The sequence below is a fragment of the Balearica regulorum genome, chromosome 16 (assembly GCF_011004875.1).
Source record: "Balearica regulorum gibbericeps isolate bBalReg1 chromosome 16, bBalReg1.pri, whole genome shotgun sequence".
NCBI lineage: Eukaryota > Metazoa > Chordata > Aves > Gruiformes > Gruidae > Balearica > Balearica regulorum.
The window spans coordinates 13,399,432-13,427,256 of NC_046199.1; the positions used below are offsets into that span (position 1 = coordinate 13,399,432).

General features: G+C 47.2%; 1 protein-coding gene across 1 annotated transcript in view; it reads right to left on the reverse strand.

Moving 5' to 3' along the window:
- GNAS (GNAS complex locus) overlaps positions 1-20,395 on the reverse strand; it is a 161,784-nt gene extending 141,389 nt beyond the window's left edge. The window contains exon 1 of the mRNA XM_075768776.1: positions 19,666-20,395. Coding sequence (XP_075624891.1) covers positions 19,666-20,380 — 715 coding nt within the window. The 5' untranslated portion in view covers positions 20,381-20,395. The remainder of the gene's footprint in view (positions 1-19,665) is intronic.
- Between the last annotated feature and the right edge of the window lie 7,430 nt (positions 20,396-27,825).

Below are 27,825 nucleotides of genomic sequence, written 5' to 3' on the forward strand. Positions count from 1 at the left end.
TTTGTACTGAGAATTATTCCTACTTATAACTTACAAGATCATTAGGACCTCTGTCAGACCATATCTAGGCAGCGGAGACACAGTCAGGAACTATCGACAGCGAGCGGCTCTGCCTCAGTCGACACAAGGGCTGCTGTCATCAGAGCCACAGCCACGGAAGTGTCACCAAACAAATCCTGAATCAAAGGACAGGAGGTGAAAATATATTGGAGGTTTTAGAGGTCCAAGAACACCACTCCCAATTGAGAAATGGAAAGGTCCAGCTTGCAAACAGGGCCAGCCAGCATTTGGAATCTCTTACTAATTAAAACCAAAGTGTCTGGCGGCTACTTGAGTTAACCCAACTCGACACAAGCAGAGCCAGGAGAAGCCCTCTTCCCCCAGCACTGTCCTCACCACCACGGTCTGCTCCGGCCTGTGAGGGTCCCTCCCAGAACTCACTGTGCTGAGACACTCGGTTTTCCATAAGCATCTGGGTCAGATGCGACATGATCTCCTTCCTGAGGGAATTTTGGGAAGCGCTGGAAAACTGCTGCTTTCCAAGTGACAGAAGCAGGATTTTCTTTATGCACAGTGGGATGTAGGTAGAGGATAAAGTTAAGAAGTGAATAGAAATCTCATCTAATAACGCAACATGGACAAATTCCTAATGACCACAACACACACTTTTCTTGCGACATTTTCACAGGAAAGCTCAACCGAACCAAACCGCCCACGCAGCCCTAAGAAATGAATGCACTCCCGGCTTTGTTCCCATGGGGAGTTGGCAGGGATCCCTCCCACCCCACAGGCACAGCTTTACCACTTGGGCTACACAAAAATCCCCCTTTCTCTCCTGAAACACAATAGCTCCAACAGCATCTCACAGGCCTCCAGCGTGAAAGGATGATCCATTTCTGTACGCCAGCACAAAACGTGCTCGACTCCGAGCGCACAAACACAAAGAGCTATTCTTGCTCAGAATCAGGTCTTGCCCAGTGCCTCTTGCTGTGATCACTCTCGAGCTGGAGCACGCTACCCCGTAGCGGGCTATCCACCGAAACGTAGCGTGTAGCTGCCCGTCCTCGAAAGCACGGACGTCGCGATGCTGCAGGCTTGAAGTTGGTTCAAAGCCTTTCACTTGATGAAATTGTAAAAGAAATTGGAACAGTCTTTCTGGTTTTGGCATTAAAAAAAAATGCTGCCTAGCAGAGGGAACGCCCGAGTGCACTCACGGCTCAGGACAGATGTGCCGGGATGGACACAGGGCTACGAGAAGAATATGGGACCGAACTGCAAACTCTATCTCAACAGCAGCAGACAGATCCTGCAATCTTAAAAGACTTAGAAACAGCACAGGCTTAAGTTTAATAGTTAGCTATTGACCATACCAATGATATTAGGTGAATAACCATTCAAAAATCTTAGAACTTCTCTGGAATAAATACATTCCAAGTATTTAGAAACTGATACTCTGAAAACTAAATAAGAGCTTTCTCGCAGTCAAAATAAAGTTCCGCCATCGAGTGGATTACCAAATAGCAATTCAATGTAACAAGAATGACTCATTTGTATAAAATTGTTGTAAATAATAAAGCTTATTTATTATTATTAATAAAGATTATTTGAAGCCTGAGGATCAAAAAAAAAACAACCAACAAAGTACAAAGTAGCTCCATCTGGGCACTGTACTGACTACCAGTGGCACAAGACCAATTCTCACTTTTCTTGCGATCGCCAACATTTGTGGGTTTTCAGTATGCCACTCTGATATTATTATTCTTGCCACTCACTCAGGCAAAACCATCTGTACTGCGAACTGCATCCTTACCCTGTGCAAGGTTCCTGTACCCTCCAGGTTCTTTAAGGGGCACCTTTCCTTGGCGTTAAGCATGGTGAGAAAAAAAAAAACCCAACCAAAAACCCCACAGGCCATATGCCTGTCAGGTTATTGAATACTTTCCGTTCTGAAGAAACCTCGAGCAGTGTCCTCCAACATTTCCCAGGGTCACATGGATGAACTCTTAATTCCCCAGTGAAAGACAATTACCAAGTTAGATCTGTTGCAACTGTTAAAAAAATTAGGGTTCACGATCCCTGGAAGTGTTGAAGGCCAGGTTGGATGAGGCTTTGGGCAGCGTGGTCTAGTGGAGGGTGTCCCTGCCCATGGCAGGGGGTTGGAACTAGATGGGCTTTAAGGACCCTTCCAACCCAAACCATACTATGATTCTATGGAACTACACAACTCGTCTTTGTCAAAGGTATTTAGGGGTTGGATTTTTTTTTTTTTAAATAAAACAAAACAGAGTTTCTTGTTCTCCGTTTTCCTCTTTGGCCCTCTCTCATATTTCATCTCCCTATCACAGGGGGTCCAAGGCCGGTCCCTTGATCGCTTCCCCAGTCGTTCTCAGAAACTCAGAGTTTCTGAGGCTTCTTGATTTATTTTTTGGCTTTAGATTTGTAAGAAGGTGCTTGCGACCCTAAGAACTGTAGTATATCCTATAGCATATTTTCCCGATTTACTGCATTTTCCACAACTGTCTGTGACAAAGGAGAACTCAAGCAAATGCTCCCGAGTCCACTCATCTCTTGCTACAGCAGCCACCACAAAGGAGTTTCCTTGCTAGTCTGCAGCAGGGCTGGTTTGTATAAAAAAGTGCTCTTCACCCCTCCAAGGAAGTTTCAAGTGAATAAATGACTCTGTTGGACTTGGAAGCAAGTTGTCCAAATTAAAACTGCATTCTCAAATGATTAGTTCAAAATAAAAGAAAACTAAGCAGTCTGAGGTGAAGCCTGATGTGTGTAGTATCTCCAGCGGCAGAGAACTGGGCTTTCCGTTCTTGATGCAAAGAAATATTTCAGTTGTTTCAAGACATATTTGCCATAGTTTAACCCTTACATTAATACGTAAGTCTGCATGAAAATTCTGTTCTGTGAGAAAACTGTACCATAGAATATTCATATTTTTAATCTCATTCTAAAGATGCAGCTTCCAAATGCAAGCACAGTATGTTAGCAAACTTGTTTTGACTGTGCAAATAAATTTTTAAAAAAATGTTTCTGGAAGCCCAGCAAAAGTTGGGATTGAAATCTCTCAGTGGAATTACATTTTCACTCAAGCAATACCACATAGTGCGGAAGCCCCAGAAAATATCTATTAAGACCAGTTGCTAATTTAGAGAAAAAACTGACCCCATCTGGAACAGCATCTGCAGTGCTGCTCATTGCACCACAAGAAAAATATTATTGTACTGCAGTGTGTGAAGCTTTTTAACAAAGATGATGCCAGGTCAAAAGAATCTAACTTCCAAAGAAAGGTTGAGGGTAAGGTCTTGCTTTTACAGTAAAAGATTAAGTCCAAAATGAAGTTTAACATGAAGGAAGGGGTGGAAAAAAGATGAACGGCACCAACAATTAACAAACTTCCCCCCCCCCCCCGAACAATAAAGACTTCCAACTCTAGGAGGTTCTTTTCCAATAATGCAAATTGAGGTAAATAAATGGACTTACAGAAATATTATTTTGCACATAAATAAATATAAGCGTAGCGAGAACATTATCAGAGCAGATTGCTTAGGTAAGACTTAGGTACGTGCACAAAGAGAACCTAGGGGAAACTATATCCCTAAGTTAGAAACTTCAGTGCCTTAAACAACGGAGAAGATGAGTCAGGTATGCGTGAACAACAGCTCAACGCCAGGGTGAGTAAGGGCGTACCAAAACCACCTGATGGGAAACACGTAGCAAAGGGAGGTTTGCTTTAGGCGTTTGCCCGTGCAGCAGTGTCGAGTCCTGGTCAGCTCTGGGCACGTGTGGTAGAAGACAGTTACCAGAAAAATTCATGGAAGCGAGCGAGGTACCGATGAACTCAGCAATCTCCATGATTAGGAAATGGCTGGGTGAGATGCAGAGGACCTGAAGTGGAGTTCAAGGCATCAGAAAGGAACTTAGGCACTTACCCCTTTAGCTGAGTTAGTTCTGAGATCAGACAACGACAGAAAGGACAACAGAAAACCCAGCAGTGACAAGAAGGTCACTAGGTGCCACTTTTGCAGTGGTGACAGCAGGAGGGAAGGGAACGGGCTCTGAACGAAGCTGCTGTAAAATGAACTGAGAGTCCAGAGAGAAGCAGCTGTAGAAAAAGAGGTTCTGATTGCGCATCTGTTAAAATAAAAGTGAGATGAGTTTTTAGAAAGCATCCTGTCAGTGGTAAGGGTTCACAATTGTATGGTAACGTATTTTTCTGAAAGCAGATCTGACGTACTGTAGCTGTGGAAAGCATGCTAGGAAAGCAGCAAGCAAACCAACAGGGACAACAAGATGGAGTAGACAAGATGGAGACAAACTAGTCATGGACAACACCTACTGAGATCAGCAGGGGTTCAGGGGACATCACCCTTCTTGCAGGACTACAAGCTGTAAACCACACATAACTCAACCCCTGCGTTTCTAATGACATGCTGAACACACGTGGAGGAGCAAGCTGGTGACCACCCCAGCTGACAGCGCCAGGGAGGAGAACCTGGGGGCAGCAGGAGGTGTCAGGGGTGCTGAGAGCAGACACAGCTTCCCTCCACTCTTCTCTCCAGTACAATACTCCGTTCACTTCATCCAGCCGGCCTGTAACCTGTGAATGGGGACACGGAGTTCAGCATACGTGGCTTACCGGTGGGTGCTCAAGGTTTTAATAAGGAGCAACTAAATAGCCTTTAACAAAGACTTGGTAAAAACTGAACAAAACTCTTCCTGTTGGAACGGCGTTGGATTTTCTAATGTCGTATGTAAAAATCTGAATTGTAGTTTGGTATTAAAAGTAGGCATAAAGTCCTCTATTCATGTATGGCTTGCTCAAATGCCCTGCACCCCTCCACAGCCAAAGCAAGGTGTGACAACACGCTGTCTGTGATGCGGCCAGGCATCAGCTAAGCAACAAACACACATCACTAAGGACACAGCTCTGCCTCCAAAAGCCAGGCCCTTCACACCTCAACCCGTGAGCACGTTTCTGCTCAACCACAGCATCGTTAGCCACAGAAAGCTATCAGTAAGTCATCCTCTGAAGAAACTACAAACGAATATTGCCCACCCGCAGGCAATAAGCAGGGTAGTGCCAGGGTGCAAGGGAGACGTCCTGGGTTGCCCAAAGAGGTGACCGCAGCTCCCCACGCCGCCTCTCTGGCTAACGCCGTCTGGGTCACCGCGTTGACTGTTGAGTAATCCAGATTTCAGCCGAATTAAACGGCACGCAGTTATACAGGCCTACAAACATATGTTTTCAAGAGGTGTCCAGACCATTAGCAGCTAATTCTATATCTCAGTTACATTCTCTACCGTATGCTGGGAGATAATCTCAGCAAGCAACAGGGATTTTCATCTCAAATCCTAACAAATCTGCTCTGCAAGGCTTCATGATTTTTTTTATGTCGCTTACTAGATAATACCTCTCAGCTGCTCCTCTCTGCTCTTTCCATGCCTGGTGTCTGTTGTTTCACAGCACCTACAGGCTCCTGCAACCTGCCTAGTAACAACTGACAATTTCTTCACGCCATCCTACAAAAAAATTCCCTCCCTTGCCAAAGGTAAATGCAAAATTTACCTCCTGGATAAACGCGCACTCAAGCTGGAGTGCATTCTGCAGCAAAGCAGGATTCTTGCCCCTTTGCCACAAGACTGGGAATCCCAGTGGGACTGGCAGAGTCGTAACAGTTAAAACAAAGTGGTTTGTTGCTTTTTCTTTAAAAAAAAAAAACAAAAAACAAAAAACAACGCACAACAGATGGCTTTCAGGCACATAAGCAGCCGCCTCCTGTCCCCCCCCCAGCTAGCGCTGCCACCTGCAAGAGGTCTAAGGCAGGACAGTCACAGACACCGGGCAGGGCTCCGAGAGTTTCAGTCCAGCATTGGCGGGAGCAGCCTTCGGCCCTCGTTCGAGCTCCTGGCAGGGCCACGTGTCTGCACGGGTAGCAAACAGCACGTAAAGAACAGAGGGAGGAGTTCTGGATTTATAAGCAACTTCATTAACCGAAAATCAAAGATTTCTTTGCCACTTTTCTTGGCAAAAATCAAGGTGCCTACCTGAAAGCGTGATGGCACTTCTGCGGCCATAACAAACATGTATATACACAAACAGGATTTGATCTTCAGCAACAACAACAACAAAACTGGAGGTGACTGCGGTACTGACAGAAGACGAGAGACAGACCGCCCTGGAGCCTGAACTGACTCCCTCCTCCAGGACGTAAGCGGAGGCATGGTGAACCTGTCACATTGCTTCAGCCTGGTGCCATCCCTTCTCTGGACGAGGGGGTGCAAAGTCTCACTCAAGCTTTGGCCTCTTTGTTCCCCAGCAAGGTGTTACCTGTGCTGGGCTTTCTGACAAACCTACCAGTTGCTTCGGCCCCAGGGGCATCTCCTGAATGCTGTCAGCAAGAGCTGCTGGTGTTTCTACCCAACACGTCCCATCCCTCCAGATGAACAACGGCAGTGGTCTTGAAATGATCTTGAATGAGCCGTGGCAGACCAAGCTCAGGGTGGGGAGAGCGGTGAGGATTTAGTGGTCCTGCCTCCCGCCAGCCCTCAAAGCGGCAAGCGTTGCGACGAGAAGTTCCTGCAATCCCATAGCTTCCACCGAAGCCACGAGCGATGCTGCTGCTGGCGAGGAGGGACATGTGGATGGGATATTTTTATCTCCTCTTCATTCCCATCCCTGTCAATCCAAAACAAACTTCAGCTAGAGGTGGGAAAGACGGTTCATGATGAGAAAAGGATTCCCTGGCTTGATTTGCATGTCACCGCTGGATACATGGATACGTGCCACTGCGGTGGCACAGCTGCATCAGCCCTGGCTTCCCAGCTTCCAGTAACCTTTCCAGACGAAAATAGCAGACCTACTGCTTGATTTTTTAGCAGCTGAAGAGCAGCAGTAAACCGCGTAAGTATTATGTAAAATGATCTTTTTCTAAGTATATGTTTATTGTGCACAGAAGAAGTGGATTTAATTACAAACAACTGGAAGTTTTTAACAGTCTGGATTGCCCCCTACTCCCTTTCTAAAAACTAAGGTTTGGCAGCAGCTTTTGGGTTTCATAGCAAGTCTTCTAAGTATTTCCTTGGAAAGACTTTACACTTGGTCCCAGGCAAGAAGTCAAAATCAACATTTAAAAAGCATGCCCTGCATAATTTCCAGGATTCGGCAGCATTAAGGTATACTTATGGAGGCCAGGAGGAGAACTGCTTTTTGTGCTTTTTGACTTCGTGCATAAAGCTGGTCTTCAGACAAGGAAGTTTATATTCCAAATAATATTTTTAACTACATGCGGTCAACTACATAACTTATCAGGCCTTTCCTCATCCCCCTCCCAAAATACGCCTGAAGGGTAAATATCTTCGCAGTATTTAGTTTTTGCTTAGACTTCTACTAGGAGCAATAGATTCTCAAACCTAACACAGAATTATTCGATGGCAGAAAAAGTTTCAAACAACATTTTCTTAAATTTCTTTGTACAGTAAAACTACAATTTGGGCTTGACAGTGATACTTAGGCTAAATTGGCTGGTTCTGCACTGAAATGAATTAAGCACGACTTCATGGCGTGTCCCCGTTACTTTGCCCGGGGGACGGAGCGCTGTCCCCTCGCCGACGGGACGGCAGCACGCAGGTGACTCACTGCTCCCGCGGGTGACGCTGCCCTCGCTCGTGTGAATAATCCCATTGAAATCACCGGGATGCGATGGAGCCTGCAAGGCTGAAACTCCGGGTTTGATCCAAAGGCCAAGAAAGAAATTTCACCCATTTCAGGTATTTGCTCATCAAACAGCAGATCACTTCTGACTTTCCAAAAGCAGTGCACATGGCACTTTTGGATATGCATGTTTAAGGACTATCCACTAAAATTTTATCTCAATTTTTAGGGAAAAACAGACAAGGAGGAGTATTTTCCTTGTGAATATTTGAAGTGTTTTTAAAAACAAATACATATTCTTCTGAAATATCTGCAAATCAAGTCCTTCATCACTCACCATCTAAAACCACAAAACGCTACAGACAAGAGATTAAACTTCTCAGAAGCTGAGAGAAACGAGAGCACAGGTAATGTTAGGGAATCAGGCTTAGAGGAAAAAATATCTTTCAGCTTTTATAATCTAAAAGGTATTTGTTCTATGTTTTTAATCACCAGAGAAAAATCAGGTCTATCAAATTGTGAGTTTCCTGCATGTGGATAAGGCAGGGAAAGCACCAAGAGAATATTTTATGCAGTATTTTTCTTCCAAGCAACAGTTTTCACTGGTATTTGTAAAAAACAAAATCTGAATGCAGATTTTCAGCTCACAATAGCATGCCCTTCTCCTCAGCATCTCCGTTTCCTCCCCTTGCAAAGTCCCAGTCCCACAAATCCCCCGGCGCTTCAGAAACCCTCCCGGCTAACCAGCGATCCTGAGATTTCAGTATAGAAAACAACCAGAAAAAATGCAAACCCAAACAAATAAAGCCCACATATTAAAAATTTTGTTCGGTAAGCGGGTGGGGAGGCGAAGAGGAAGAGGTTGTGGTGTAACACGTGATGAGGGTGTCACTGAGAAAGAGAAGGACAAACCCTACAAAGTGGTTTGTTTTGGGTTTTTTTTCTGATTTCCGCAGCAGCATCTCCCCGGCAGAGCTCGAGCTCCTCACCCTGCACACCCCGGGGGACCGGAGCCACTCTCCGGGCACTGCCACGGGGCAGTTACGCTCTGTAATAGCTCGAGGACAGACAAGCAAGACAGCTGCTGGTTTCCAGTACGGGCTCTGTGTGCTCCAGGCTATGTGGACTCAAACCTGTTTGTTATCTCCGCCAAGAAGCCAGCAGAGCTCACGAACTCTGAGAAAGCAAGCGACGGGATTGCACAGTCATCGGTGTCCCAGTCAAACTGCCATAAGCAAGATCGGAGAGTCAGAAAAGACTAACATAAAGCGGTCACCTTGCTTCGATGCCTGAAACTTGTCTCCTACAGTGCAAGGCAAGATTTGAAGCTCTAAGTAACACTAAACATGTCTTGGAGGTGGCAACTGCGCCGTCTGAATGGTTCCCAGACACGTAGCACAGGCATCACTTAGGGCACTCACCCGTACACCGGAATTAAACCTATAGCTACTCCTCACTTAGCCAGCAGGTGTGAGGCTAGTTGTTGCACTGCCTCAGGGCTCCTTTCATCACGCAAAGATGGAGGTGAAGATGGAGCCCCTTCAGTCTCAACACGGATGAAGAAGACAGCCTGATCCCTGGGGTACTCTGCTATTTTTATCTTGACAAAAAGAGAGTAGAGTAACAGTAAAAATGTAGTTCTGAGGTTGTTTTGATTTGCAATGATGAGAAAACAGAGCTGGGCTCTCCACAAACATGTGCCAACTAGTCTGTGATGTAAAACTTTATGGCTTGCTTATAAACAAAAGTAGAGCTGGACCCTGGCGAATCCCTTCCGCCAGCCTTTGGTTCCTGCACACGCTGGCACGCAACACACATTCATCAGTAGCAAGACCATGATCAGAATTGTTTCAGTATATCAGTGAAATCTAAAATCTCTGCTACATGACAGGAACAAATTACCGTTCAGGCTCACGCTTCCGGCTGCCCCGACCGGCGCTGCGTGGCCCAGGGGAGCAGCACACGTGCACGGCGCCTTACAAGCTCCTCTGCAACGCAACCCGCTCTTCAGTGGTCAGACACAGCCCTCGGTCGAGACACCACTGAATTTCAAAGTCCAGTGAATGCTCCCAAAATGCAAGCCTTAGATTTGTAAAAGCAACTTATTTGGGGTTAGCGTTCCCATAATTTAACGCGGAGGAAGCCTGTGGTAGCACAGATGGGAGAAGTGCTGGGACGCAGGGGTGGGATCGCAGGACAGCCCAGGGCAGGAGCATCCTGCGAGAGCTCAGAAAACTCTCCCATCGCATCTGAAATTGTGCTTTAAAACAAAAGCCTCTTCCATGAAAATCCGTATAAACCCACTTTTCCAGCCACACTGGCAGAATTCCACCCCACACATAAATCACCTTCGGTCGAGGGGAAGGTGCAGGGGACATTTCCACAAGCAGGTCCCCAGGCTCTTTTCCGCTGGCGCTGTGATAAATGCCATCCTCGCGCCGGGCACACGCACGGGATGGGTGAGGGGTTGGGCCCTCCGTTCGTTTGTTTTTCCACTGAACCCGATGTACTTCCTTGAGGTCAAAGTCATGAGGTGGCGGCGGCATTGCTACGCACAAACAAACCTGTGTGAAGCTCCACCGGGGTAGAAGCGTGTGGATTTGGTTTCTGAAAATAGTGCTGAATACACTGACAGCCTAGTGCCCAGCTCAGCCTTCGGGGATGGACACATACCCAGGGCTGGGAGGCACCAGGTTGGGTTGGTTGGTATGTTGTCTATGATCTTAATATGCAAATCCTTCCTTGCCAGAAGATTTAATTGTGCTTAGGATGGGGAAAAGGCAAAGGGATAGTCCTTCAGCTGGAGGACCCCCCCACCTAAGTCTTCCTCCAATTTGAATCAGAATTTATCTGGGTTTTCCTAGGAATTTCAGGACTCCCCCCCCCTTCCAACACACTGCAGCGGAGACTAAAGTGGCTAACCAGAACAAGACTGTAGGTTGTAAAACTGCATCTCATTCCTTGTTAGGAACCAACCCATCCACCTCCTTCAGTGGGCAAAATAAATAGTTGCGACTTTCTGACGTCTGTTAACACTCTCTGCCTCCCCACCCACCCCATGTTCCTCAATACAGAGAATATTTTTTTTTTTTTTCCATTTAAGTGACATGGAAATCTTACAAAACACTGCTCAGATACTGTGGATTTTCTTTGCAGAGGGAACACATTAGAGGAAGTAAAGAAAACTTCAGCTGAGCTATTTATAAAGCATACCATGACTTGTTCCTCAAATGCTTCATTGACCAGGGGAACAATGAGAATAAGTTACGGAGTTCAAATTCCCTTCTTGAGACACAACCTTCAGGTCTGAATAACTAAAGTATAATTGATTTATATGCCTGGTAACTGGGCTTTCCTATGACAAATGTCCTCACTCCAGGAAATTGCCAAGCTTTTTTTTTTCTTGCCTTTTCTAAATTATAGCAATTAGAAGGAAATTCAATGAAATCATGCATATTTGTGAATAAGCACACTCCCAAATTTAAGGGAACCAGGGAGAACTGCATGTAGTTAGAACTAACTGCGCTCTTCAAGGTGTTTCCTCAATGAACGTGAACACACCTTATGGAGATGCATGGGTATCCGTAGCACAGAAAATGGTCATAAAGAAACTCTCCACATTTCGGTTGGGATGATTCTTAATCCCTTTTTTCTGACACTACAGGTTTTAATCAAGCTGGGATTGCTGGCTAACACACTCTGCAGCATCTTGCTACATGCCTGTACGCAAGCGGAGCTCCAGAGGCCGAGGTATTGTCTGCATGAGACTGTTCAAGGGCAGACAGCACTGGAGAGGCACCAAAATTTTGACCAAAGGTGGCCCACATTTCCACGTAAGCTCACCTAGGCATAGCACACCAGGGATTAGTGCATGCGAATACCACGAAGGCCGCCCTTTAGATTGAAATGCTATAGCCAGGATGGATGTGCCAGTATCTCTCTCTTCTACTGTAAGGTCCAACCCTACTGAACAGTACGTTGAAGTGATTAATCATTTATGAGAAACACTCAAAGGGCAAAAAAACTATTCAGTGATTTCTGGAAAAGTCTCCTAATGTTACAGGAGATGCCAAAGGAGAACACGAACCAGCCACCAGCCAGTACAAACGCTTTTAGCAGTAATACTTGAAAGTGTTAAGAATTCAAACATCAGCCACGTAGTTTCAGCAGGGCTATTGGCAGACTAACAGGCTAACACACACACGCGCCCTTCTAGTTTTACAATGAAACTTTTGCAGGAAAGGAGACACGCATGACCATGAATGTGTGGCGTGTATCTGGAGTCAAGGTGGGATGGATGGCATGCTACATGTCTTTTGAGTCCCTCTCATCCCTCCTTCCCAAGGAAGCTATATGAAGAACAAGGGTTAATAAGGAATTATTATTCTAATAGCAAAAAAAAAAATCTGTAGACATCAGGTATGAAAACCAGAGTGGTTATAGCAGGAGGCCACTTCCCTAATCCTGACTGCAGGGTTTTCACCCAACCCAGGGAAGGAAAACAAAATTTCTCTATAGTCCAGATATTCTACCTTCAGGGACCTGCCAGAGCTGCCCCAGACACCTCTTTAAGGCAGCATACGATAACATAAGCACAGCTCCAACACGTACATTGGAGATAAATGCTGAGAAACATGACAGAATTTGAACCACATTTTTGTAGGCAGCTCCAAAAACTTCACAAGTGCCTGACGATTCAGATGGAAGGAGTTTGCTTGTACTTTATCACAGCAGTGAAGTTTGAACTATAAATAGCAGTAAGGCACTCGGTCTCCTCTCTCTTCTTTTTCTATTCCTTTTTCTTTTCTTTATTTCCAAAGTAATTTTTCTTTTAAGCAGCACCAGGTCAGGTTCAATCCTCCTCTCTCTCGTTTCTTCACTGCTGATCCTTTCCATCAGCTATTCCCAACCATGACACTGTCAGATTTAGAGAAACCCTTGCACAAGAGACAGTTCAACTTAAGATGTCCCAGCGCAGAAAGGAGCCAACGGTTGCACAGAAGCAATCAAGACATTTTGCCTGCTCTGGGAACAGATGGTGCTGACTGAGCAACGGGATGACAAGCTTCTGCCAGCCCTGTTGCACCTAAACCAGCAGCATTTGGAGGCTACCATGCCAGCCACTAGTTAAAAATGTAACAGCACAGGTGAGACCTAAGTGCCACCACTTAATTGATATGGTGCTCAGCAGGTGACCTCTTTGTAACCGGAGGCTATAAATAGATTTCCACAAGTTTGCATTTTCCTTTCAAGTCTGGCCACCCATTCACACCTGAAAACCCTCTTCCCATTCCCAAACAAAAAATTCACAGGACACAGCTGCCCTAATAAGAAACTTCTGACTCCAGTCAACTTGTGTGTTTGGTGAGTCTTAACTTCTTTCAGGCAAAAAACCACAGTGGTTTCACTCACTACTTGAGATGCCAGGAGGTGCCACAGCCATTCTTTCCACCAGAGGAAAGGAAAAGCTGTTACCTTCCCTCAGAATAACAGAAATGGAAAAAACAGCTAAAAAGCAGTAGTCAAAAAGAGAGCATCGTTAGAGTGGAGTTTTAGCTTTAAAAAAGGTCTGATAACTCTGAAATTAGGTCCATGGTTACACATAAATGCATCCTCTCTAGAGTGATGGATGATGATCTTTATCCCACCAAGCATTTAATGAGTAAAAATACAAATTACTAACACAGAGATTGCACATATGCTGGGGAAGGGGCGAGCTGATGTACATCTATGCTGCTGTGTGACTGCACAGCTGTGGTTGGCACTAGGGATCGGGGAACCCCCCAGATTATTCACCCCTTCCCACAAAAATCTGTGGTTACACATGCACAGAGCATCCCTTCAGCATTAGCTGTAACTGTGAAAGTAATTATTTTGCAGTTTGGGTCTCTATACAGAGAGCATCATCCTCACACCGATACAGTATGCCATCCATCAGCAGCCCTTCATCACAACTCCGTCACAGCAGCGCTGCCGTAGGCTTCCTGACACCTTCCGTCGCCAGACCCTCTTTGAAGCGGCTCAAACTTTGCCAAACTTCAAATACGCTGGCTGAAGCTCTCCACGCCACGTGTCTGCCTGAGGCTAATGATTTTATTGTTTATGTGGAGGTGATACAAGGAAAAAGTGAAAAGTCAAGGTCAGGAGCTAAAAAAAAAAATCCCAACACAACAAACAAAAGATCCGACACAAAACAAAACAAAGAAAAAAAAAAGTGGGGAATGATGAGTAGCTTACCTGTCTCCTTTCTATGAAATTTTAACACAGGAGCAGGAATGAAACTATCTTACTAAGCGATCTCAAGTATAGAGGTGCCAGTGCTGAAGACACCACATTGCTCTGAGGTTCAGCGAACATTCACCAAATCACATCACAGGACCTGGAGCCAGCATCGCTTGCCTACTGGGTAAAGCCTTGCGTACGTTTGCAAAGATTTCCAGGTATTTGTGTTCAGGGTGAACGTGTTCCAGAGCCAGAAGATCTCTGTTTACCAGCTGAACAGGCAGCGCTCTGTGCCATAGAGCACATTTTGTATACAGCAGTGGGAACGCAGTGGGACTCGTCTCGCAGAGGCCCCTCATCGTAAAGGAAGACCCGTAATTAGCACACCACCTCCTGGTGTCCACAGCAGGATCGTCATGTCTGCACTGGAAACTACTGGGCAGACTGAAACCACAGAGATTCCCATGTCCAAGTGTTCTTGTAGTATCTGGTAATTACTGGGAACCCGATCGGAAAATACTGTCACTCTTTCACCACTAACGACAGCCCGTTTGGAGAAGAACCGTGTGGTGCCTGCGGGCGGGGGGGGGGGGGGCAGGTTGTTCCGCAGAGCAGCCCATCACAAGACACTCGCATCGCAAGCATCCCCTAGGATCGAACCCGGGATCATTTGGGTTTCCTATCCCTGCTCTTCTTAAAGGGGAAATTAAATGCCAACTTGGTATAAGATATTCAGTGTCAAAAATCTTGTTCTCAAGAATTAGGAAGTGCCAGGATAAAGATTCCCTCTACGTTTTTAGTCTACTCTGTTCTGTACATCTTCCACACAATCTTCTAATAAGGATGGTACGCTTTTCTGCAGGGTGTGTGCCCCCTCTTCTAGCTCACAATACATGGGGCACAAAAACCAAATCGGTTGTAAGTGAATGGAACTATTGTCAACAGGGACAAGCTCCTGTGAGACTGAATTTCGCCAAGTGCTTGAGCACACGCCTGTCTCTATAACGGGGTGTCTTCCCCTCCCCACCCGCCTGATCCCCGAGAGAAGCAGCGTCAGGATAACCACCTTGCTGTAAGCAAGATAGGGAATCACAACAAGGGAAAGGATATCTTGTGGGATTAAATCCTGCCCTGGAGAACCAGACCAGCTTCATCCTGCTGCAGAGCTGCCGTGGCCGACAGAGCAGCACGCAGCTTCCATAGCGGGCGCTTCTGGCTCCCTGGGTTGCACTTCAGAGCATCTAAAGCTCACGCTGCAAAAGTGCTGGGTGTTCACAACCACGATGTCCATGCTCTAAACACATGAAGTGTTACTAAAAAAAAAGTTGAGTACTACAGAGAAAAATTAGCGTTAGGCAAAGACCAGGCATCAAAAAAGTGGTAGCTTTGGACAATTTTAGCTTTAGCCTTTGGTGGCATTTCCCTCTCCGGCATCCATGAAGGGAGGAGAGCGATGCCACCTCGTTTCACAGCAGTGCCATGCACTGACATTTATGAAACATTCAGTCCCTGCAGTGATCAGTACTACAGAGAAGCCCACGAGGAGTTCAACAGTCCTTTATTCAGTACAGGGTATGGATGGTGCGTCGTAAATAGGGCACAGGGTGACACATTGTATGAGGAGGATAAGAATATTGAATAGCTGCTCATTCACTGCACAACATCCATCTTGTGCCCTGAATGAAGTACCAGCCCTGTGGAAAAAAAATACAATGTAAACCATACAAGACAGTCTTTAATTATATGGTATGGAGGGGCTTACCATACAGCACACACACAGAGAGGGTGACTGTGGTTAGTCTTCACGCTGATATTTCCTAGCTTTTTAAAGTATGTTTTTCTTCCTGTATAATATATTCCCCCTATTAAAACTTCAAATTTGCATGCCCTATATTCATATTTGTACCAATATAAATATTTCTGTTAGAAACATTTCTACTTAAGCACCGATGTAAGTAGGATTCAGAATGGCCATTATTATATTGTAGTTTAATATAAATACTTCAGATGACAAGTGCATATATCTGTCTATATTGGTATACTGATATCCACGTTTCCTTTTCAATATGGGAATAAGCTACAAGTACTTTTTTTTTTTTTACACAGGTAAGAGTTCAGCCTGAGAGAGTAAAAAAACCCTAAGTACACAAAGTTGGCAAAGCACCCAGAGGGGACCAGCCCAAGTTCACGCTCCTCCAGCAAACCAGATCACAGACGAGGAGGAAGGTCATGGCAAGGCAGCACGTACACCAGGAGAGCTGAGCAGCAGTTTCAGACAGAGCGGGGTTTTGTTGGAAAATACTAACTGACCAAAAGCATTAAAACCCCTCAGGCAGAACTACAACTCATTTCCATTTATTTTTGTAAGATAAAACACAATTTAAGTTGAATTATACTTTAAAGTCTTAAAAAAAAAAAAAAAAGAAAAAGAGAGAAGATGACCCACGTTACAGTCACCAGTGAGGAAGCACACGCAGAATGGAATTGGTTTACGGTGAAGTTTAAAAAACCTTTCCCCCATAAGCACACCCTTTAAATTTCAGAGACAGGATTGCTCTCAAACAAAAACCAACCCCTGTGCACTGAAAAATCACCCTCCAATACCCAGTAGTAACCCTGAACTCACACTATGTTGCCAACATAACAACGATTGTAATCTTGAAGTTGTGACTTGTACAGTACGCTAAACAAAATCCAATGAGATTACGCCTGATTGTGCATTTTCCTTCCACAAAAACAAAGCAAAAAACCTACTCTACTGCAAGTACAAAGTCAGGTTATTGCTTCGAAAATAGAGCAGATGTTAAGATCTTTGCGCTACTAAAATTAAGAGAAGTTTCAGGAATCAGGAATTTACCTTATATATCTGTGGTGATGAAAAATAACTAAAACAATTATGAAAAAGACCTAAAATCAAGTAACAGGACATACAGATGTCCACTGAGTAACTACACCCATGCACTCCACATCCCTGAGCACTCCACTAAAGTGAGGAACTTCTTCCAAAAGAGGAACCGCAACATAGGAACGTAAGTATCAGTTGTGCTAAAGAGCACTAATCTGAGTAACGCTCTGAGTAACAGACTAGAGCTTACAGCTGTAAGGTATGTTATACACACACTACAACACCAAAACACACGCGGACACAGACTCCCGTGGGAGCGCACTCCCCGTGCTCTGTACGGCCGAGCACGCGACAAGAGGAAACACTCTAGATTTGCAGCGCAGCTTTGCAGCCCCTGAAAGTATATGAGCTAATGTAGCCATATGTTAAAAATAATTTAGTCTTGGGGACAGACCAGACCTGAAGCAACAGTGCAGTTTTCATTTAAATTCTGTTACTTTCAAAGAAAGAGCAGCCGCCTGTGGTGTCCTTTGCTGTCCACATCGGTGATATGCTCCTGCAGGGAGCACATCAGCCTAAAAAGTTGGTAGCACAAGTAAGAAACCATGAGTACCTAGCTTTTGCCATTGAGCCTTCACCCCGAGGAAGGAGACATCCCTGGCTCTACACTTCTTCAGTCTTCCCCCCCCCCATCCTAACTGCATTCCTGGGAAGGAGACTCGGTCGCAGCTTTAAATCCCAGCTAAATGCTCCTGCCCTCCTCATTCAATATTACTCTCCTGCACCATTTGCACGTGCAATCCATAAGCATCTAGGCGAGGCCTCAGCACAGAGACACTCAGCTGTGGCAGCACCTGTACATAAAGTGTAACCAAATATACCCCAAACTTCTTATTCCGGTTCAGAACTAGAATATTCTCAAATTAACAGTGAGAGCGGGATGCAGAGGAGAAGCAGCAAGGGAAGGAAGCTAACTGGAAACCTGTCAGTCTCTGTGCAAGGAGCAGGGAAATGGGTCTCTCAGGCATCCCAAGATTTACAAGAGGGCCAAAAAGCAACTTCCTGCTATTCAAGTACAGGCTGAAATATAATAAACCACTGCCAGCATAACACTGACTCATATCCATCAGATTTATAAATCAGTACTTTGACAAAGAATGCTCTCTCTGTTGGCTTCAGCATAGATAATTTTAAACCACTAAGATACGTTGTTTAACCCACTCAATGTTTAATGTCATTTCTGCAAAAACTAGTTCTGTGGCACAACACGTTACAGGCAATATTAAAAACCAGGCAACTGAAATATTGCCTACTGCAGATACAGAAGCCTATCAGATAGCCTTTATGACTTAAAGGCTTGCAGATTAACATCAAAATTAGCCCTACTGTTCGGTTGGGTTTTTTCCTATTCAATCTACAAAGAAAACTAATTCTCACAGCTCCTTCTTCAAGCATTTGTTCGCTACAGAACAAACTCGAAATGAGTTTTAAAAGAAACCCAAACAACTCAACCCAAACTGTAAAATAGCTACAGCATAGCCTGTGCTTGAAAGGAAAGCCACGTTGGTTAGAGGTGTGATTTCTTAACAGCACAGTCACAGCATACAAGCGTTAGTCTTTACGCAAGTGTTGCTCAACCCCCTTCTCCTAAGAAGAAAGTATACCTTTATGAACAGACTTACATCAGTACAGCCACAACCACATCAAAAGAAGCTGTACTTCTAGAATAAAAATTTTTACCACTAAGACTCAGAAAACTATGTCCAATATTGTTTTCTAAAGCTCCTTAAAATTCAGCTCCTCTATTACAGGCCACAAACACATACCAAAAAGATCAGGGCCAAATCTTGCCATTTATCACATGCGGTACCACACATGCCTCAGGGGGTAGGAGGCTCTCAAGTTATTTGAGACCTTTGAAAACATTCTCTATTATTCCACCATGTTCAATAACCTGTGCTCCACCTGGCCGAAGGGGGAGTGGAAACATTTCCAAACCCCTCTGACTTACCCGAAGGGCAATACATGACTTTTACGGCCATTTGTGTTGGGGGTCACATACCATATGAGCTCAGACATCACGCAACACAAGTAGATCAAGAGAAGGTGCCTTTCCCTAGGGCTGCCCGCAGGAAGGGAGCCCGGTGCCGGAGCGGTGCCCGTACCGGGAGCATCCCCCGCCCGGGAGCCCTGCGCAGCCCGGGGCAGCGGGAACCTCCCGGTGCCAGTGCACGGGAGTGCAAGGCAGCGATGAATTCAACAAGCCTCAGCCTTGGAGGCCGAAACTTCCCCAGTGCGTATTTTGGGAAGCGGAGAAGGCGACAGCAAAAAAAAAAAAAAAAAATAATAATAACACACGTAGAAAAACTCAAGCTTTGTTCTTACGGAAAAATTGCACCAGCTCAATGAACTCCGCTGCGGTGCCGGCGAGTGGTTTTATGGCAACAGCTAACTGGGGGGGGGGGGAAGCGGACACAGCGCCTTTGTGGGCACCGAGCACGGTTCAGGGGGGTGAGGAGCGCTGCCGCCGCACCGGGCTGGCTACAAGCTCCTACCACCGCCACAGCGGCGGGCACGGCCCGGGCACGGTGTGTCCCCCACCCTCCTTGCCCCGGGCCCCCACGGCAGCGGCACCCCGGCGCAGCCTCCCGCCGTGGCTAGAGAGGGCTCCGGCCGGTCCCCCCCGGGGCCGGTGACCCTCCGGGCCGCGGCGGAGCCCCGGGCGCGGTGAGGCGCGGCCGCCCACGTGCGCGCGCGCCCCGACCCGGCCCACCCGCGGCCACCGCCCACTCCGCGAGCGCGGGGCGGCCGGGCACCGGCGCTGACAGCGGCTTCCGGGCCGCCCCGCACCTGCCGTGCCGCGCCGTACCGTACCGCGCTGTACCGTACCGCGCTGTACCGCACCGCGCTGTACCGCGCCGCTCCCGCCCTCGCTCACCCAGCAGCAGCAGCCGGTGCGTCTGCTTGTACTCCCGCTTCTCCGCCTTCAGCGTCTTGTCGATGCTCTTGCTCCGCTTCTTGTCCGCCCGCTCCTTGGCCAGCAGGTCCTGCCGCAGCCGGTGCCGCACCTGCGGGTCTCCGTGCTCCCCCGCCGCCGCGGAGGGGGGGATGTCCGCCTCGACGCGGCCGCCGTAGGGTGCGGAGGGGTGCGCGGCGGCCAGGCGGGAGCGCAGGCTGTAGCACAGCCCCATGGTGCCGGAGCTGCCCGCCCTACCGCGCCGCGGGCATGCTCTCCGCCGGGCCGGGCAGGGCGAGGCGGCGGCGCCCGGCGGCCTCTTAAAGTGTCCCCGCTCCGCCGGGGCTGCGGAGCGCGGTGTCCCGTCCCGCCCCTCCCCTCGGCCGGTCCCCCGCGCCGCGGCCGGCGGGAGGCGGCCACACGTGATGCGGACATGTTTACCGTATTCTCTGGAAAGCGGCCCCCGCCGCAGCCTCCCGGCGCTGGCGGGGCGGGGGCGGCAGCCTTTACCCCCCCGCCGCGCCCGTCCTGCTCCCGCCGGGTGAAGGTGTCGGCGTCCCGCTGCGCCCGGGGCCGGGGGCGGCTCAGCGGGCTGCCCTCCTCGCTCCTGCCCCCGGGGAAGCCACCGGGCAGTCCGTCCCTGCGGACACGGCACGGGCTGGGGGAGCCGGGACAGCCGTCGGTCAGCTCTTCCCATTTCCAGCGCCCCAGCCCCCCTCCCCCCCCGGAGCTATGGCTGGTTTGATATTTTACCCCGGCCTCGGTGAGGCTCTCGCCCCAGCCACGGCTCCAGGCTGGGAGTTGAGGTGACCTCCCAGCCTCTGGGATGTCGTGGGGATGCTGTGTGGCGGGCGGGAAGAACCCTGGTCCACGGGAGAGCTCATGTCCACTTTGAACACCGCGGCTGAGCCCCTCCACCACGTCTCAGCCCACTGGAAATAAGGACATGACACTGAGACCTGCGCCATTTTCACGCGCTGGTTTTGCTTCACTTCCTGCCACACACACTCATATTTGTCAGTGGCTTCTTGTTATTTTCTATCGACACCGTCATCCAGTGGAGAAGTTCATGATGGAGCTTGCTCTCTCGCCCTGCTCCTCGCTTCTGGAGGCACCACATCTGCTTCCTTACAACAAACTTCAAATTCACCTCCTCAGTTGCTATCAATTTACCTGGCTTGGGGTGATGATGCTGGTTGTGGTAACATCCCCCTCTTTGGCAGCACGTTCCACGCACAGTACTGCCAACTTTGTCATACTGTATTTTATACTCATCTCCGGCCAGCTCTGAACATTCACTTATGACTAATACTCTCTGGGGCCTGGCCACACATCCTGCGCTCTGGAGTTAGATCTTTCCAACCAGCTATCTGTGCCATAGCCTATCTTCTGCAAATAGCCTGTCTGGTTCTCACTGAAATCTCGGTTTCTCCTTTCAGTGCTTTCTTGCGAGTTAGATGTCTTCTTGATATAAATTTCTCTTTCAAAATCTTCTGTGAGTCTGCGTCAGCAGGATAGATTTGTTAGGAGGGCTGCAGTGACCACCTCTTCCCTCTTTAATAACACCATCGAAAAGGCTGAGCCGGTCAAATCCTATATGAAACCTTTGAGTGTTTCCGTTGCCGACTCAGCAGGACAGCTCTGGTGGGGTCGGAGCTGCCCACGGACGTCACTGTTAACCAGGTGAGCTGACCAGCTCTCTTTTTTGTACCTTTTGTTACTCCTAGTCTCGGGACCTGACCTTAAATCAACCCGTTGGAGATGGCGCTGAAGCAGAGGAGCAGCAGTGCTCCTGGCAGGCACCGGCAGCATTTCGGTGAGGCTCACCCCGAGCCCTGTCCGGCGAGAGGGAGCTCGGGCTTCTCTGCAAACTGGCTCCCTGGCATCCTGTTCCCAGAGTGGTTCCAGGAACAATCAGCGACAGCAAGTGGGGATGCCAGAACAAAGTTCAGGAAACGTGTTTAAATGATCTGCGAGTTTGGGCTCAGGCAGAGACGTGAGCAAATGCTTCACTGTGGGATCATGCCCGGAAAGACTTGTACCTATTCCATAAGGAGAGACGCTGTGTGTGTGTCCCCCTCGTAAGAAGGATGTTAGTTATTTCAACGAGTTTATTTCTATTTGACTCGGTTTCTGGTAACCGACGGCCCAATTCCTACCTCTTCCCTCCTGCAAGTTATGCTGTGGAAAGTCAGGGGGTCTCTTCCTAGAGAGAGACATCGCCTGAGCACAGGGAGACAACACGTCCTTCTTCCCATTTATCGCGCTGCCTATGCACCACTCAAGGCACCTAATCACTACACTGCTGCCTGGCTGTTACAAGCAATTAGTAAGTGTACAAATTAAATCATTATACAGCAGACAAGTTCGCTTTACACATCACAATGAGCCCAAGCTTCAGTAACAGTTGCTGCGTGTTGCAGGAATTAATCTGTCTCACATCAGGCTTGAGATGCCCGTGACTCGCTCTGTCTCCACCGCTGCAATGCCTTTTCCTCTCGGACTGAGAGTTCGTCCTGCTGATGAACACACCCCTGAGAATATACCAGGTGAATGTAAAGGTCAGCCTAGAGGATTATTAAGAGTGGTTTTCTTTTTCTTCCTCCGCTTTTTTGGAGAGGGACTGAAACAAGAGGAAGGTTGTACTTACGGACAGGACAGTTCTGTGAAGCACATGCTGTGTTGTGAGGATCTATCGATGTACAAGGAAAGCAAACCCTTAAAGGCTGTCAACTAAAACAAACAAACAAACAGTCTAAACAAACCCCAAAGGTAAAGCGTGAAACCAGAAAGCAGCATTCAGCCTGTGAATCTGTAGGCAGACAAGCAGAGTTTTCCTGCTTGTGCCTTTCATAGCAAGGCAAGTTTAAGATCAGTCCGTCTTGGTTTGGTTACTTGGAAAACCTTTCCAGTGCAAGTGACAATTCCTGCGAAGCGCACCAAGCCTATCTTTGCTGTAATGTCCGTCCTCTCCCAGGTATGATCTGAAGTAGAAATCTGATCACAAAGTAGGATTTAAAAGTGGAAGACAGGCTTGCCCTCATCCTATTATTCTAAACCCCTAGAATAACTCCTAAAATTTATTAATTACTTATTTCAGGAAATCAGAAATTTCCCATCCTGGTATTCTCCTGGCTACAGCCCTGCCCATAGTTACAGTATAGATGTAGTTACTCAAATTCCATCCGTTAACAATATCAGAGGCACGGTTCATCGGCTTCCCAGCTTACACCAGTTTTACTTGGTGGCAAAAAGTGAGAGCAAGGGTAAGGTCGCATATTTCATCTGGGTAAAGACTGCATGACACGGTCTGACAGCTTTTCGAAATGACACGCAGTTTCAAAGATAAATTATCTCAAAGATCAAACCATCTTCTGCCACATATGAATATTGTTCATTCACATAGTACTTGGAACGTGGATGCTGTGGGACAGATTCAGGCTTAAAAAGTACAAATTAAGTGGGTTCCACAAAATGCAGTTAGAGAATATATTTCTGAAGGGCGCTGGTCATGCCCACAGACACAGACCACGTATCAACCCCACTCCGCCTGTGCATGACAAACCGCACAGCTCATGGCAATGTGTTCAGCTTCATTCAAACTCCTTAAGCAACAAACATCACAAGAAGCAACCGTCCACGCGTACTGAAGTGAGAGCGCGTAAAGCTCGGCTGCCCGCTGCCACAAGGCACGGCTGTACCAGCCCAGGAGCAGTTCTTCACATCAGGGACGTAAGGGGCTTTCTGAGGCGCTGAGTCTGCAGCAGCGTCACGGCTGTAGAGTTTGCGACTCCTCCATACATCTCCTCTACCACTCCTGCTCCTCTGGCAGCCGAGCAGAGCGGGGATGACTTAAGGTCCTGCCTCTTCCTCACTCCCGGCAGGGAAGGAAGGGAATAGAAAGTCGTCCTTCCCCGATCACCGGGCTGCAGATCTGTCTATATTTTTATTCTCTTGCTGCTACCATCTGCAACAGGGGGAATGAAAAAGTGGAGAGGTTAAAAAGCAGAGCGGGCCATCTGGGAATGCAAAAACTACCGAGGAAGAGAGGCAGCAACTGTGAGACTGCAGTGTTAAAAGAAGAGACATGGACACATCAGCAGAAAACCTTGGATCGACACCAGGAAATATGTCAGCAAGGAAATGTAAATGAGTAAAATTTACATATATTTGTGCCTTGGGAGGGAAAATAATTGTTTGAGCTCAAGCTCCCACCCCTGTTACCGTAAGCGATCTATACATGCAATGTTCTCTTCTTGTTGCAAACCACTCGTGTGTCAGACCCGCTCCGGAGCCGCTGGCGCTGCCCTCCCACGGGCAGTGGTCCCTCCAGGGCGCCCAGCTGCGCTCAGCTTTTCCAACGTAGGTGGCTGCAGCCTGGCACCTCTGTCTAAGGCATCTCAAGTGAAGGAGTTAGCTCTTCAAACGGGCCCCATAACCACTGCTTGCAGTACAGCTGGAGCAACTGAACACCCCTGGAAAATAAATCGTGCCACCCAACTGCGAAACAAGGCTTTTAGGGCATAAGGAGAGGAATCTACATTTGTAAAGTTTGCTCAGCGTCTATATGATTGAACACCCATTACAGGCTGCGAGTGTTTTCCATTAATTTTAGCTGAAGCAGGTTCTGTCTGGGCTCTGCTTTGCTCTTTTGCTTCAGGTCAATACTTAGTTTGCTGTCGTTCCTCTGTTTCCTAAATCTAGAGTCTAAAGTCTAAATTTAAGAGGGTGACTAAGCGCCTGATTTCAATCATGGATTCATTGAATCACGGAATCATAGAATAATTCGGGTTGGAAGGAACCTTTAAAGGCCATCTAGTCCAACCCCCCCGCAGTGAGCAGGGACATCTTCGACTAGATCAGGGTGCTCAGAGCCCCGTCCAACCTGATCTGGAGTGTTTCCAGGGACGGGGCACCTGCCACCTCACTGGGCAACCTGCGCCAGTGTTTTACCACCCTCATTGTAAAAGTGTCTTCCTTAAATCTAGTCTGATTCCTAAATCCCTGTTTAAGCATCGAGCTAACTGTTAGCTTTTTGTCTTCTTTCAGAAGGTGTGAGATCCAACAGTTCCTGAAACCTATAACCACAAAGCCACCGTCAGTGGCCTTTTCACACTTCTTAACTTAAAAGCCAGTTCATCTGTAAAATAAACATCATGATACGCCGATATGGCACAATGGGTAGAATTAGCTGCATTTGAATTGTATTTCAGATATAAAATGACAAAAGGTATTCGTGCTTCTAGTCATGGGAAAGTGTTCTGAAAACATCGCCAGCAAGTGCAGTATTACTGTTACTGCGCAGCTTCCCACGCTGGGCTCGTGAGGACGTAGGCTGAGCAAAGCCACCTTCATCTAGGAAGATATTCAAGTCCATTCCATGTATAAAGAGGACAAAGTCTTTATGTGGGGAGAACGAAACGTATAGATATGGCTGTGGGAGGGGACAACATCCAGGTCTAAACGTCAGTTCCGATTGCTACACTTCCAGTCCATCTTTGGTTCCCATAAGCCACAGGGTGAAGTCCTGCACTCCAGGAGCAAAGCCGTGCACTTTGCTGTGTGTAGTTGTATAGATAAGCATCCAACTTACTAATATCCTGATGGATTTTATGCAGATGTTAGTTATCCTGAAGCTATTCCCATGAGATCCTTTATCGCCTCATCCAGCAGTTGTCTTCTCTCTGGTCCTGCCAACGCAGTGAGGGATAAAAGACTGGCCGTGGCAAGAAGAAGGGCATTCAGAGGTGGCAGCGGGACTTGGATATCTGCATCCACGAGTACTGTCTTATGGGTTCAAACTGGCACTGTGGGTATAAATTAAAGTGTGACTATTTGCTCCTGGGTCCATTCCTCCTGCCAGACTTCTGAAGGCACTCATGTAGGTGTCTTTTAGCAGTAACGGCAGCCTGTGCTCCGGGGACACGACCTGCTCCCTGACAGGTAGGCTTCACTGGGCACAGAACCAGCCAGTGTCACCATCCAAACTCCAAAGTACAAATTTTCACTCTGTTGAATACAATAAAACTTGCTACCTTTCCCCTTGACTATCTTTATGGATGTTTAGTTGGTTTTCAGCCCCAGGTTTCCTTCAGGAATACCAAAATATTTTCCCTTTTCTTCTTTTTACCCACTGAAGACCAGGCGTGGGGTTCCCTACAGTGGCTTTCTGGGTCCTAGAGCTGTCACCTGAAAAAATATTTATGGCTTCAGGTGGAAAAAAAGCATGTAGTCAAATTCCTTCCATTCAGAAATCACTTAACCAGATGACCCACCCAATTCCACTGATTTTACCGGGCTTTATACACGTATCTAGCATTAACCTGCCGCATAAGAGGTGCCCCAAGTTGGGCTAGAAAGCCATTGGGATTGCACTCGTGAAAACAGCAAAGCAATATTTTGATAAAGCAGCTTATTTCCATTCCTTCACTGCTTTTCCTACAGCCTGCAGATACTTCCTGCTTCCCCTCCGTCTCTCTCCAGCAGATAAAGTGACACGTTTGTTGTTGAGATCATTGTGGCACCTTTAGCAAGCCGGGGTTGTCATGGGACTCCCTGCACAAACAGAGCAGGTTTTCAAGGATAATACACAGCATAAATGAGCAGTCTTGTTCTGTCAACAAAGGTCTGTGTGTTTATAAGGACCCTCAAATGTGTTTTTAAAAATACTCGGGCGGGTATTTTTAGCTGCGAGAGCCTCTCCAGCCTCCCCTAACACACCGATACTGTTCTTGGCGCCGTTCTCCCCCTCTCCCGGGCACGCTGCAGTCGTCTGATGGTGAAACTCCCACCGAGGGATGTTTCTGCAGAAGCAGAGCCCTGAGCAGCACCACGGCCTCGTGTTATTCAGGCTGCACTGACATCTGTTGGCTCTTATCAACCAAGGTAGGAAAAAACAAACCCGGCTGGTTTCATACACTGAGATAGCGCTCGCGGGCAGAAACAAATAACCGGGCGAGCAATCCTGCAATAACACTGGCTGGCATCCAGGAGTGATAAGTCATTTATAGATGGTACTGTCCAGTGGGCAGGGTCAAATAAGCTCAGGGCCTCCTAGACGGTTGGCGATGTACCGTGTTCCTTGCGAAACGTGTGATTCTCAGCGATCGTCCTTCCAATTCTGTGGCTCTCCCCACATCCTGAAACGGCACGAGTTGCCTTTCTGAAGGAGAAGGCTCAACACAGCTTGAAGAAGCTGTGTGCTTCACTTCAAGCATGTTCTGCAGTCCACGTGACTAATGAAACCAGTAGGACATGAACACTCATTTCTGAATCAGTGTCTGAAAAGATCACACAACCTTTTGGAAACAAGAAGTAAGACCTGAGCAAAGTGTTTCACTTGAGCTAGCAAAGTCTTACTCAGATGTACAATTTTGATAGTACAACTGCATGTTGAGTGTAATAAGCAAAGAACAACTGGATGTCCTGGAGTTTAGCCAGCATCCTGCTTTGGTTAAAAGCTCCGTCCTGCAAATACTGTACTCATATGTCAGTGCTCTTATTCACAGAATTAACACAGGACTTAACTGAAGTGGCTAACAGTGCTGCCCACTTCTCTGTCAGGCTTAGTGATGAAGCAGTTACAGGCCTCTTTTTTTTTTTTCAAGTGACTAATGCCAAAAGTGTGGCAAGTCCCAAGTCTGAGTGTGCAGCCCAAGGGGTTTTCTGAGAAACGCTCTGCAAACATGGTGCCCAGCCGATTCGGGCACTGATGTGACTGCAGCGCTTTGTGAGTGAGAGAAAGAGCAAACAAGTGTCACGGAGGTATTGTGAGCATGGGACAAAGTTACACGGAAGAGGACTTCTAGGACGGTATGGACTGGAGGGGCAGCTTGAGAGAGATGGAGACTACCATCGATTTCCTTTTTGAGTGGAAACAATTCCAGAAATCCTTCTCCCTGCTATTCCTCACAAATATTTGTTAAATGCTTGGGTCAACAGCATTTAATTTTGGCCTTAGAAAGTATAATCTCATTTTTAAAAGTCAAATCTGCCCTTTGATTTTAAAGACGGTTTGTGCTCTTCAGGTTTTGAAATAATTTAAAACAGAATTAGCTTATTTTACAGCTTTATAAATCTCTCCTGGTTGGCTCCAGTGTAAGTAGGTTGTTAAATTCTCCCAGTAAAGATTTCATCATTTCT